This window comes from Plectropomus leopardus, chromosome 2 (assembly GCF_008729295.1).
Source record: "Plectropomus leopardus isolate mb chromosome 2, YSFRI_Pleo_2.0, whole genome shotgun sequence".
Taxonomy (NCBI): Eukaryota; Metazoa; Chordata; class Actinopteri; order Perciformes; family Serranidae; genus Plectropomus; species Plectropomus leopardus.
This window is the reverse complement of record NC_056464.1, coordinates 37,040,838-37,054,598: the sequence shown is the minus strand read 5'-3', so window position 1 is coordinate 37,054,598 and position 13,761 is coordinate 37,040,838. Positions and strand designations below refer to the sequence as shown.

At 38.5% G+C, this 13,761-nt stretch overlaps 1 protein-coding gene across 1 annotated transcript in view; it reads left to right on the top strand.

The window, feature by feature from the left end:
- The window catches only part of ptprt (protein tyrosine phosphatase receptor type T), a 436,976-nt gene that overhangs the window by 361,086 nt on the left and 62,129 nt on the right, over positions 1-13,761 (top strand). Inside the window, exon 25 of the mRNA XM_042510188.1 lies at positions 292-379. Coding sequence (XP_042366122.1) covers positions 292-379 — 88 coding nt within the window. The remainder of the gene's footprint in view (positions 1-291; positions 380-13,761) is intronic.

Genomic DNA, 13,761 nt, shown 5'->3' with positions numbered 1-13,761 from the left:
TGTGACCTGCCTGCAAGCTTTGCCATCATCTGAAGACTCAGATTTCTGTTACGTTTCAACCATAAAAACCCTCACTGCCCTAAGTGGTAAAGAGTCAGCTGCAAACTATCAGTTGACTGTCTTTTCATTAATATTCATGTTACTATTTTAACTTCTGCCTTCCCATGTGTCAGTGTACAAGCTCTGGGCATTGGGCCATATGTGCGTGCATATTTCTGTGTTCATACCTCAATATGAATCTCTTGTTGTGTGTGTGTGTGTGTGTGTGTGTGTGTGTGTGTACATGTTCAGGCCCTGGCAGAGGGACAGACGGCGCCTTGGGAAACAGCCAAGAAGGACGAGAATCGCAACAAGAATCGCTATGGCAACATCATCGCTTGTGAGTACTGCAATGACATAGACGGAGCACTAATGCAGTACTTTCTGCAGATTATGATTGTGGTGTTGATTAAATTTGGCTCAGTGTGAACTTTAGTCGAGCTTGGTAAGGTTGGACTGGTTCGGTATGGTTAATTTCAAGTAATTTATTTTAGTGTAGTTGGACAGGCCTGGAATAGTTTGATTTCTTTCTTCAGTTGGAGTTTGGATTGGTTTAGTGTGTTTTATTTTCATGGCTGTGTCTGTAGACCGTATGGCATTTTGGCCGTCGCGCTCTCGGATTTTTGAAGGGACCATTCTTAGATGAGACGGTGGAGCTAACCCTAATGCTAGCTTGGTTAGCATGGTGCATTAAGTTCTGTGGTTTACTGTGATAATCTTAATGCTAATGACTGCTTAATGACCAGTCAAAAACAGACTTGAGATCACTGAAACAAAATTTACTTGCCGGAAAAACTGAATATAAATATAAAACTGAAAACATGGCAATTGAGAGGGTTCGTAAGGTCATGAATAACCTGGAAAAGTCATGACATTTGCAAATAGCATTTTCCAGGTCTGGTATAGTTTTGGAAAACTAAATATACCCTGAAAGTTTTGGAAAAGTCATGAAATTTTGTTTCAAAAACCTGCATAATAACACAAGTATTAGACTGTGAGAAGTGGCCCACACTATCCAATTCTGTTATTGGTTCAAAAACTATACAAAAAGTACAGGAACTAGTATCAAAACTAAAAGACTACTAAAAAGGTTTTATCAATCCAAAATTATTGTATCGATTATTGGGTAAAAGCCAAAATGTCCAACCATTGGTTTATGAGCCCTTTAAAACCTTGATCGAAATTGCTTATCTTATACTGCTTTTAGATGCCTTTAACAAGTACTTAAACCTTTGAACCCTGTAAATTGGTTTAATTTCTTTAGAAAACATCAGGAAAGTGAGGAACTGAGCAAGAAATATCTTGCTGTTTGCAAGAAATGTGATTTGGAATTTAAAAATCCCTATAACTAAACTTTATATATCATTAACATAATTATTTTACAGAATTATTCTAATTTTCAAGCACTTTTTTTTTGCTTTGTTGTGTTTTTTTTTTTACTTTGTTTTGGATGGGGTGATTTAATTTTTTATTTTTTTGCTAGTTTTTATAAATTTTTTTGTTAATTTTTGGTCTTCTTGTCTCGTTAGGTTGCTAATTGTCACCTTCCCATTTTATATCCCAAAGAAATCAAACCAATATGCCCAGGTTTCAGAGGGTTCATAAAACACACTAAAGTACCAGGTGTACCATGTAAAGAGACTGCCCTTCAGCTGGAGGACACAGGTCCAAACCTCTTAGCTGGCAACCATCTGCCCCGCTGAAGTGTCCTTCAGCAAGTCACTGACTGACTCCCTCCAGCTCCGGCTGGATCGTACTGTTGGACGTTACCACCTGCTGAGAGCCAGATGCCAGCAGAACTCGGTTTTGGTAGATGAATCTGTCAGGTCCGATACTCTCAACGCTTTAACGGAATAATATTTTACTGAACAGCTGACATTCACACTACGTCTGACAGTTAGACCTATTCAATTAAAGCAAAATATCGTGTTTAACAGAAAATAACTGAAAATGCACATTTAATAAGATCCACCCTTTTACAGGATGTAATATCAAAGCCTATTCCCACTCATTTCCGAAACTTCTGTAAGTCTGATACAGGCTACAGACTACAGACTACTGTAGCAAAAAATAACGCCGTTTGCAGAGGGATTTTATTTCAATCCTGCCTGATGATCAAAGCTTGCAGCCTCTGTTTTATTCAGAGACTTTTGTCAGAATGAAGTTCCATTTTGGAGCAAAGGCTGCAGGCTGCAGTAATGATGTGCAGAGTGAGGCGCATACTGCATGTAGTATGAGCGTGTGTGTGTTTGTATGTGTGTGTGTGTGCGCGCGCGAGCACGTGTGTGTGTTTTTGGCCATTAGAGTGTGAATTAGCATTTGAATGTGATGCCTTGTAATATGTCAAGTGTTTGCTATGATTTTGTGTGTGCACTAATGATGTCTGATTGCACGCTGTGAGTGTGTGTGAGTGTGTATATGTGTGTGTTGGTGTGGTTGTGCTTGTTAGACAACCTCTGGCCTCTATTATTAGGAGAGAACAATAGAAGTAGATTGTTTGGTTGAAGTTTCACTGGATCAGATTTGCATATGACATCAAACCCACATGCACATACATGACCGGCATAATCTACAAGATTGTGCTCATGTGCTTACATTTTGCAATTCATATGTCAGTGCGTGTATGTGTGTGTGATTGCACGCACAGATCCGTGCGTATACACAACCTCATTACGAGGGTTTAGATGTCAAGGCAAAGACATTGCACTAACCTGAAGGCTTTAAAATGAAACATTGCGCTGAAATGAAATAGCCTGTCAAGGACTTGATAGCCAACAGGAATTATGATAAATTTGCTATTAGTACAAATCCTTTAATTACAAGGGCCTGGTAATGGAAACTGTCCATCTTGCTTGCTGTGATTGTACAAAGGCTCATTTTCTTGAGAAAATGTTTTAAAAGGCCCCCGGGGAAACGACTTTGTGCGCTGTCTTTATTAGAACAAGGAAATGTGGTGAGACAGGCAGACCGACTGGCTGCAGCTAAAACTTTAAATATGGCTAAAAGGGTCTTCTTTCTTTTTTCTTTAGTTAGATTGAACTTCAGTTCGCCTTTTAAAACAGTGGATTTGCCTTCTGTTGTGGAGCTTGAGAGCAGCTATAACTGAACAAACTGCCTCACAATGGGATCAACTGTTTCTAATACATTGTGCAGTTCTGCTATGGGACTATGTTCTCCTGCCAACAACAGTAATATTTATCACTGTCTTGTTATTAAAATAGTTTAAACTTTTTAAAATTTAATTTATATAGCACCACCCGAAAACAATATTTTTTAGGCCAGTACAGTTTTTTAGAATAACAATTTTGCTGGTATCCAGTGTTGATGATTTTTTCTTTTGTTATTTATTATCCATTTTATGGTTGATGTTTTTTTAAGAAATCTTAAATAAAAGGAAAAAAAAAGAAAACTGGTTTAAAGTCATGCACATTTTCATGGCACTATCTTTGAAGGAGCACACATTCAATAGACAAATTTATGAAACAACCTCTCATATTTGACCTTTCCCCAGTACTCATTTTTAAGAAACATGATGCACATGATGATATAACTCAATGCAACCTCCCACAGCGGTTAGTTCCAGCCATCGGCGGGTGAAAGCTAACCTTTACATCCGAGATACTCAACAGTTTTAGGACATTTCTAGGATTAAGAACGTTCCTCAAATTTTAGGAAGTTTCTATGATTTTTGGACATTTCTCAGATTTTAGGACATTTCTTAAACGTTGGGACATATCTAGGACTTTGGCTTGGCTAGGACCTTCGTCTGGGACACAGGTAGCCTCCACTGGATGTTTCTAGAATTTTAGGACATTTCTTGCATTACAGGATGTTTCTAGGATTTAAGGACATTTTCATATTTTGGGACATTTCTAGGATTTTAGGAGCTTAGCCAGGGCCTCTGTCTGGCATGAGGGCATCCTCCACTGGCACTTTTTTGTGTCTATTTTGATGCTGCTTTATGCACTCTGGCACCTTATGTATAGTAAAAGTACAAAAAACAATTCCCAGTGTGAATCATTTCATATTTATTATGAATTAGAACATTTTTGGGGGACCACTCTGCAAGCTATCCTGCTGGGTGTTTAGTTCTCCATGTAGCATTATTATAGGAAACAAGTTGAATCTGCTTATGTGTTTTAGTCTGATCATAACTGATGTGACACAATAGAAAAACTTTGGCCACTGCCATCGGTCATTTTATAGGCGGAAGTCAATCAACAAGGTAAATATCCGCTGATACCAATGTCTGATGTGAATAAATCAGTACATTCCCAATATTTTCAAAGGTCACTCAAACGGAGAGAGCTTCACAGGCAGCAGGAAGGCTTCATGTTTAAGTCTAACAGAGAAAGTGGTACAAATGACATCTATGTTTAGTGGTTAAAATCTGATCTAGTCGTCTGGAAAGTGATTTTGGTCTCTGCAATCACAGCACCTCTAACCCAAGCAAACACTCCTCGAGCTTCAGCAGATCACAGCAAGAGGAGCTAAATTTGTGGCCTGGCTTTGCGAGACTTAAACCAACACCCGAGATCTGACCCCTAAAAATCCACTCAGAGGCAGCTGTTATAATCCTCCTATCCTTGTAAGGACATTTGACTTTCTGTGGCTTCTCTGTCAAACTCATCTTTCCCTTCTTTCCCTCCTCTTTCTCCTTTTTGCACACACATCAACACATACTTTTCACTACCCATCTCTCTCTCTCTCTTACACTCTCTCTCTCTCTCTAGTGCAGTTTGGAAAGGGCTGATTTGAGTTGAAGTGTTAACACACTCTTCCTCCGGCCATCTGCCAAACACAAACGGTTGATGCCATGTTTCAAATCCCTTTAGCACACTGAATAAATGTTAATCTACCAGCCTCCTGTCCCCCTGTCTCCTCAAAGCGCCCCCTCTACTCCTCCACTCCTCCTCTCCTCACTCCCACTTCCAACTTTCTCTTCTCCCCCTCATCTTGTTTTCCTCGCCTTCTGCAATTTTTCTATTTTTTTCTATTTTTTTTCTATTTTTTCATCTCTCCTTATCTTTCTCTCCATCTTCTTTCACCATCCATCCTCTTCTTGCCATCATTGTCCCATCTCTTTTCATCTCAACTGTCCTCACATTTTCCTGAATTTTTCATCTCTGTTTTCACCTTTATCTGAAATCCCTCGCTTTTCTTATCATACTTTTTACCCCCACACATCTCCCCTTTACTTTGCTTATTCCTCTTTCCTCTTTTTTTAAAACATTTTCTCACTTTTTCTTTCTTTCTTTCCTCTCCTTTCCTCACCATCCATCCATTCATCCTGTCTGATTAGCTCTGACAGTATATGGGTTGAGGCAAAGCGCAGCAGTGTTTCCTCATTACAGGCATCTGTCTGCTTCTATTTCCTCCTTCCCCTCCTCTTCGCCTCTTCTTTTTTTCTTCTTCTCCCTCTCAGCCCTCAGTTCATAGACCAACCTTCCCATATGGTCATTTATAATTCAACAGAAGCGTGCCTTCAAAATAAACAGATTTATTGGCGAGCATTTACATATGTGCAATGAGGGGGTATGTGTGCTTGTGTGTAAATGTGTGTGTGCATGTGTGCGTGTGTTTACTTGTTATCAAGGAGAATTAAGGTGAGGAAGAGATGGTGTGTTTAAGTCTATAAGTCCATGTACTTGTTTTCATATTTCTGTTATACATTGCTCTCATTTGTGCTCTTGCACAGTTAATTTATGTGTGTTAAATGCAATATCTCAAGAGCAACTTGAGGGATTTTTTTCATATTTGTCACAAACGTAGACTCTGATGCAACAATGAACTAAGTAAGTTTCTGTGGTCATAGGTCAAGGCAACTGTGACCACGTTTGAGTTTTCTTGTGAATGCAATATTTTCTTTTTCATTTTCAGATTTGGCACAAACATCCATTTGGACTAACCAATGAGCAGATTAGATTTTTGTGGTCATAGTTTAAAGGTCTTGGTCACTGTGACTTTGTCTGATTCTTGTGAATGTAATATCTCAAAAGCACCTTTAAAGATTTTTTTTTTTTTTTTTTCAAATTTGGCACAAATGTCCATGTGGACAACTGATTAGATTTTTTCTTTTTCAAATTTGGCACAAATGTCCATTTGTATTAAATGGTTAAATGATTAGATGTTTGGTGTTTGAAGGTCAAGGTCACTGTGAAGGAGTCTTTGAGGGAATTTCCTCAAATTTGGCATAAACGTCAACTTGGATTCAAGAATGAACTGATTAGAATTTGGTTGGTGAAGGTCAGAACAAACACATGTTTTTGGCCATAACTCAAGAATTCATACACTAATTATGACAAAATTTCACACAAATGTCTAATAGTATAAAATGATGAAGTTATGACATTTGATCACATGTTTAACTTCACTGTGGCATCATGATTTTCTGCAAAAACACTTTTGTGGCCATTACTCAACGTCATATCAGTAACAGAAGGAGCAACATGTGGTCAGATACCGAATTGGTGACACTAATATTTGGGGTCCACCTTGAAATTGTGCCGATTTTATAGATCCTCTGTGTTGTCGGGTTGAGGATGCACGTGAAGCATCCATGTTTTCACAAACATGGATGTAAAATGTGACTGCGACTTGACTGTTGCACGGAGGCACACAACCGAGAGCAGGTAATTCTAGTTTATTCTGGCAGTCAGCTTGTGTTTGTTGGGATGTAAACATTGAACAGTTGTGTCCCGATTCAATACAGCTTTTTATTAGTAAAGCCAAGATGTGTGTCAGCAAAAGCCTTACATTTCAACTTATTTCAACATTCACCGCTTTATCCTTTGATTGTTAACTTCTGTGGAAGCAGCCAAATGTTAAATCTGAAATGTTTCTATTTGAAATGATGTCATATACTGTAATGGGAAAAGCAATATTGTATTTCATCCGTTGAAACTTTTAAAAGCATAAAGGTTTCCTATGGAAAAGTTCTTTACAATAGTTTTAGGTAGACGAAGATGGGTTTCATTCTAATGCCAACTATCACTGACACTTTTACTTCCATTATGATTCAGATTAAGTCAGCTCTGAGTTTCTTTTCTGTCAAACTCCATAGAAAGAACAGCATGGAGTCTGAAGTCACAAAGGTGTTTATTTAATATAACATCCAGACAGTCTATCTAACCTCCACATTTGTTGTGATCATTGATTTGCGCATTGATTTCTTCATACTGCTTATTTTTTTTCCATCACTGGGAATACTGCGTAATAAACCTCCGAAAAATCAGTGGGTTTCTTTATTGAATGGAATATATTTCTCTCAGACAGGCAGTCAATCGTTTTAATGTCTTTAAGTCATTTAACTCAGGAGAATTTTGATTCCCTTCACCCCCTCTAGCTTCTGCCAAAAACAATGTGTCTTCCCAAATATAGATATACCCACTTTGCATGCTTGAGCAAAGTGCTGCACTTTTGCTCTCCCCAAGAGGAGCTGATTGAAAACTCGAAAACTCACAGACTGCAAGAAATAACATATATAACTTATATTAGAATTCTGTTGAGTGTTTGAGAAAGGCCGTCGATCTGTCTGTCTGTTGTCTTTCCTTCTCATTCTTTTTGGTAGTTACTGAACTTTATTTCCTGTGTTGCCTTCACAGTCTTTCTCATTATATTTGCTTTCTGAAGTTATGTTTAGAGTAAACAGAACCAGCATTTCAGACGTAACAAGATGGATGGAAGTAGGGCTGAAAGCCTGAGAGTTGACAATTTAAATTGGAGACTACTTACGGGTCTTTTTTTTCTTCTTCTTTTTTTTTTTTTAATTCAGTGTACTGTGTTATTCTGGGGATATTTTGGTCCCCAGATGCGGCTAAAGAGTAGGCACTCCTCACTTCCATGCTGCTCTCCAGTATACAAACTTGTGTTTCCTTGGATAGCAAAAGCATGACCCCCCGTACTCTCTCTGACTGGCTGTTACTTGTTGCTGTCGTTGGTTGGGTTTGATTTGAGTAAGAATGTCAAGTCTGTTCTCATTCAAGTCATCAAGCACCACGGGCTTTTTTCTTTGTTATCTAGTGTGATCAAAAATGTTGGAGAACTTTTTTAATCAGTTAGCATGCTTTCGCTCGAAAGGGCTTACTTGGCTTGTTTTCAATATTACGTGAATGTTGTTGTCATCCTTAACGTCTCGCTGAACCCTGTTCAAAGACACGAATAGTTGAGTATTTGTGTTAAACAGCTAAAATCCGAATGGGCTAACTGTACTGTATACCAGACGTTCTCAAAGTCCAAACTCCGGTCTGGATCTGGACAATCCAGACCCAGCCCATACCTTGTATTAGGAATTCAATAATATAATGTAATCAAGTTTACGTTTTCCTACTTTGAAAAAAAAAAAGTTTTGTTCTTATCAATAAATTGATAGTTTTGTGAAAGAGTCTATATTAAGATCGCTACACTGATCCTGGCCCAAGATTAAGCCTTAAATGTAATTGTTTCCATGTTTAACATTGTTGTCATGGAAACTTTGACAGCTGGCGAGCGTATGACATTCAAGTCATCACGTGTCAGGGTTGAAGGGTCGGCTTAAGGGCGTCCGTTCAAAATAAGCAAGTAAGTGAACGGCTAACAGGCGTTCACGCTCTGTCCTGCGGGCACAAGAAAGCGAGACTGCGGCGTGTTCTGTCAGTGTACATTACATCGCCGAAGCAGTGAGGATGTTTAAAAAATGTTTAAATTTTAGGGGAAAATGATTGAAAAGCTGTATGACTTAGCTTTCATAATGTACATAGACGAAAAAAGAGAGGTTTGCAAAGAAAAGTAAGAACAATTACTGGCTTTTCTGTTTTTGAAGATCTGGGCTGTCACATAAACATGTATCACTGGGTTGGTGTGTGATTCGTTTGCTTGTACAGTGAAGGACTGTATTGTGAATGCATTGGTTATTTATAGACTATTTATATGTGTATTTCTATGTGCATTACATTGGGACTGAATGTCCCTTCATACCTCTACATTCTCTTCACATACTCTGTATTTTTCTCGCCCTTTCTCATTTTTCTACTCCCCAACTGTCCTGTCCCTCTATCCTCCTGTTGTCGCCTCTTCTCTTTCTTGAGCTCTCTCCTCTCTGACGTCCCTTCAGAACTTAATCTATTCACTGTTTGCATCTGTCCTACCTCTCCTCCCTCTTCACCTGTTCTTTTCATCTTTTTCCCCTCACTCTTTTGACTTCCTCTTACTCGATCTTCTCTGTCATGACTTTCTACCTTTCATCTCTTTCTCTGTCTCTCAAACTCATGCAAAAGCTCACCCCTAAGCCCTCTTTCCATTCACTAATGTGTACTGGTGTTCAGGTGAATGAGAGTCATTACACAGGCTGTCAGTCTTTGTCAGGCAGTGTTACTACACACACACACACCCTTCACCCAGTGTTACACCTCCAAGCATCGCTGGCATAATCACAATCCCCCCCGCATCATGTTGCTTCTCATTACAGCGGAGGTTATGGTTAATGTGGTGCGTGTGTGTGTGTGTGTGTGTGAGAGAGCGAGAGAGAGAGAGAGAGAGGAAGCAAGAGAGGGCGAGGGCATCTTGTTTCTGTGAGTGTGTATGTGTTTTTGTGTGGAACAAACAAAGCAAAGACGGAAGGTTTTTGAAAACAAGCACAACTGTGTGTGTTTTTGTGTGTGTGTGTGTGTGTGTGTGTGTGTGTGTTGGCTTCGCATGCAGCTGTACATAGTGTGACTCTACTCCTCCTTTTCTTATCCTGGCGCAGATTCTCAACACGTCTGCCGAGCTGCTCTGAAGTCAGAATGCCAACAAGTCCTCTGAAGTGTTTGACCAAAGAACCACAACAAATATTAGCATCCCCCAAGCTGTCACACGAACACACACACACACAGTTATACAAATAAACACACACTCTGTGCGCACATAGCAGCACATACAAATTCAGTGAATAGGAAAGTCCTATACCTGCAGTCTACACACACCAACACACATGCATATATATGCACACTCTGGCTTGTACAGATCACAGCGCTCTAGTTTGTGCTTGATTGCTTGTAGCAGTGCAGCACTGCTACATTATTCCACCTGCAGACCTTCAGTAAGAAGAATTTTTGATTTGTCTTTGGTTTTTTGGAAAATGTTTCTCTTTTGTTATGGCATTTTTTATCTCATTTAAAACAAACCTGCATTGCTAAATCTATAAAAAAAGAAAAATATACTCTGAAACAAATGGTACAGTACTCTGAGCAAGAAGAACAACTCAATTAAAGTTGGTCCTGCATAATAACTTTAATTGTGTAGCCAGATAGAATATTCTGAAAGTGGTGACAACATATTATATAACTGTTTTAATTACATATAATACCTCGATATACAGTATAAATGTCATAGTTCCACCCGTTCACACACACAATCATATACTAATGGCAGAGGTGTCAATCTCCTCATCAAGATCTAATCTAATCGGTCACACGCACATTTGCACACCGATGGCACAGCCTTCAGGAACAATTTGGTTACCAATGTGAAACCAAAAGTCAATGGAGATATTTTAATAAGGTAGTGTGCTGGTATGTGTAGGATGCAACACTAGTGATGTATGTCACATGACCATGATTTCACCAAGCCCCCAGGAAGTGAGCTAGGCTATGATAAAAATTTTAAATAGTGACCAAAAGTGGAATCCCACCACCCGAGTTGGTCACGTGATGCCCACTGGCCCAGAAAGACTGTATCCTGTTGACTTATATTAGGAAAGAGACGTCTGTAAAGCAATAAATATTTTTTGTGAAAACCCCAGTGAAACAACTCATTTCACTATGCAGATTTAAACCATCCAGTTTGATAACATTTGGAAAGTCTAAAAGAGCCACAAGATTACATTTTTTAAATTGCCATTTAAACTAGTGAAGCGCTAAACCGGAATTCGGTCATTCCATCGGTGGAAGTTATCCACTCGGGCACACTCAGCTGAGCTCGGCCGCCAGAAGTCTTCAGTGCAAATGCCTTATGGACCAGTAGATCCGGGTATTTTATACACAGAAAAAGAGCATTTTTTGCTTCATGCGCCAATGAGCAGCTCTCCATGGCTGTATCCAGATTATTAATATATCCATGGATATCATGTGGTGTTACAAAAAGACTGTATGCATGGAATGAGCAGAAACTTTATATTTCCTTTGAAAATGTACTTTTTTTTTTTTTTGGAAAAGACTTTGTAACTCTTGTAACAAACGTGAATTGACATGGCATCCTTAAACTTCCAAAACTGATGTAGGAGGGTATGTATGTGGGCACAGGAAACATAATACACATGTGATAGCTGAATATGTCATTCCAAATACATGGGCAATATGATATTGCTATAAAAACTACTGTTCAAATTATTTTGGGATCTGGCTTCATAGATTTCTTGGACTGAGCTTTGTGTTTGGGGAACTGCTCTTGTGTAATAGGGAAAGGTCTTTCTCAAGCTGTTGCCACACAGTTAAAGTACCATATTGTCTAAAATATAATTGCGTCCTGTCATAGTGTGTTTTAATTGGAGCTAAGGGGCCAAACACCAACCACGAAGACCAACCATATATCAAAAGTATACAAAAATATCCAGTCAGGGGTTTATTATTCTTACTAAAGATGCAGTTGTAATTAAGTGGTGGCTTGCTTCATGCTGATTCCTCTACATTCAGGAGTTAGTTGTGAAAGAGGCAGAGCAGCACACATCTTTTCTACAGAGTAAAAATTAGAGACGAGTAGAAAGAGGACTCTCAAGGAAAGACTGATTACGTTCTCCAGCCCCCCACCACCAGATGACTGAACGGTTTCTGTTGCAGCTCCCAGCAGGAAAGAAGCGCACAGATAATGGAGATAATGAGGCTGATATTTAACGCCAGCGGCGGTATTATTGATACTGTTGACGGTGATTGCTGTTAATCATTGTTCTTCTTCAGAAACAGTTGGGGGTAACAAAGACGCAGTAATAACAATACATGCCGAATTTTTATCCTGATTTTTAACAATTGTTGTTTATCGCCAAAAAAAAGCATCAGGCAGCCGAGGGAAGTTATGATTGCAGTTTTAATTAGAAGGTGGAGGTTTACAAGTGATTATATTTCATGTTTCTCAAACTTCAGGGGGTTGTCAATTGGATATTCGTTGATGGCTGATAATGACACGCTGTGATCATTAACAGTGTGTGATAATTCATTGTTGATGAATGAATCAAAATTAATTAGATGTACTGCTGTCTAGACATCTCATAGATACACACTGAAAACTGATTTAAACTTTATTTTAGCCACCTATCTAGTTTGACTAGACAGCCAAACGATACGATGCGGTGCGATACGATACGATACCATACGATACCATACGATACGATACTAGAAAGCTGTTGTCTTGTACAAGATGCAATGAAATTAGGAGTGCCACTCCTGGTTTGGACGTAAGAGTTAAAAAAAAGACACACATCGCTGACAATATTAAAAACAAGCACACTGCAAAAACTGCATTGCATACAATTAATACAAAGTGCCATAGTCAACAAATAGCCCAGTCTATTGTATTTATTTTACAAATTCTGGTAGTTATTGCCAGATTAAATACCTTCCCCTAAACTCCTGTGGTAACAAGCCTGGTAACAAGCCTGTTTTAACTGGAAGGGTGACACAAAGGAACAAGCTGAGCTCAGCTAGACTAATTCACTTCTCATATACCTAATGAGTCACAGTGTGCCACCATACCACCGCTTTTATGCAGATAACTTCTCCTTCTCTGTGTGTCTTGTGAATGGCCTGCTGCAGGCGAACACTTACTGCCATCAGACTGCAGAGAGGATGTTACTCAGACAATCAGAAATGGGACACTAATGAGAGGAGAGTGTCAATTGGTCAGTGGGAAAGAAGATGATTTGCTATATTTCCTGTGGCCACAAGCTCAGGTGCTGAGTTGTTTCAGACAGAGAAAGAGCTTAATCTGTCCTAATTTGTCATTTACGTTTTATGCCTTCGTGTCACAGACAGCTGCTGCCGGACACTTTTTGTTTTCAGGTTGTTTGGTTGTGAATGCAATATCTCAAGAGCACCTTCAGGGACTTTCTTTAAATTTGGTACAAACATCCACTCAGACTCAAGGATGAACTAATAAGGTTTTCGTGGTTAAAGGTCAAATGTCAAATGTCACCGTGACCTCACAAAACACATTTTTGGCCATAACTCCATCATTAATTCACTGATCATGACAAAATGTCACAAACATTTAGCACAATTTATTTACTGATGAGAATAAAAGGGTGAAGTCACCATAGAATCAATCAATCAAACTTTATTTGTGTAGCACTTTTTACATGCACAAAGTGTAACACACACACACACACACACACACACACACACACACAGACACACAAACAAATGAACAACAATTTGACTCTGAGGAAACACTGCCAAAAGTGAGGAAACAGCAGAGGCAGGATAAAACCTATAAAATTTAAAAAAAAAAAAAAAAAAAAAGTAAACAAAAACTAAAATATAATAAACAAATAAATATATATGTTAAAAATAATTTAAAAAGATATAGAAAATGTAAATAAAATGTATATAAAAAAGTCAATGGATAAATAAAGTTTAATTGAAAGCTAAACTAAAAAGGTAGTTCTTGAGTTTGCCTTTAAAAATAAATAAAATATAATATATTAAATATAATTAAATAGAAATATGGAAAAAAGACATTCAATGCTCCATTGGAAAACCTCAATACAGGTTTTGA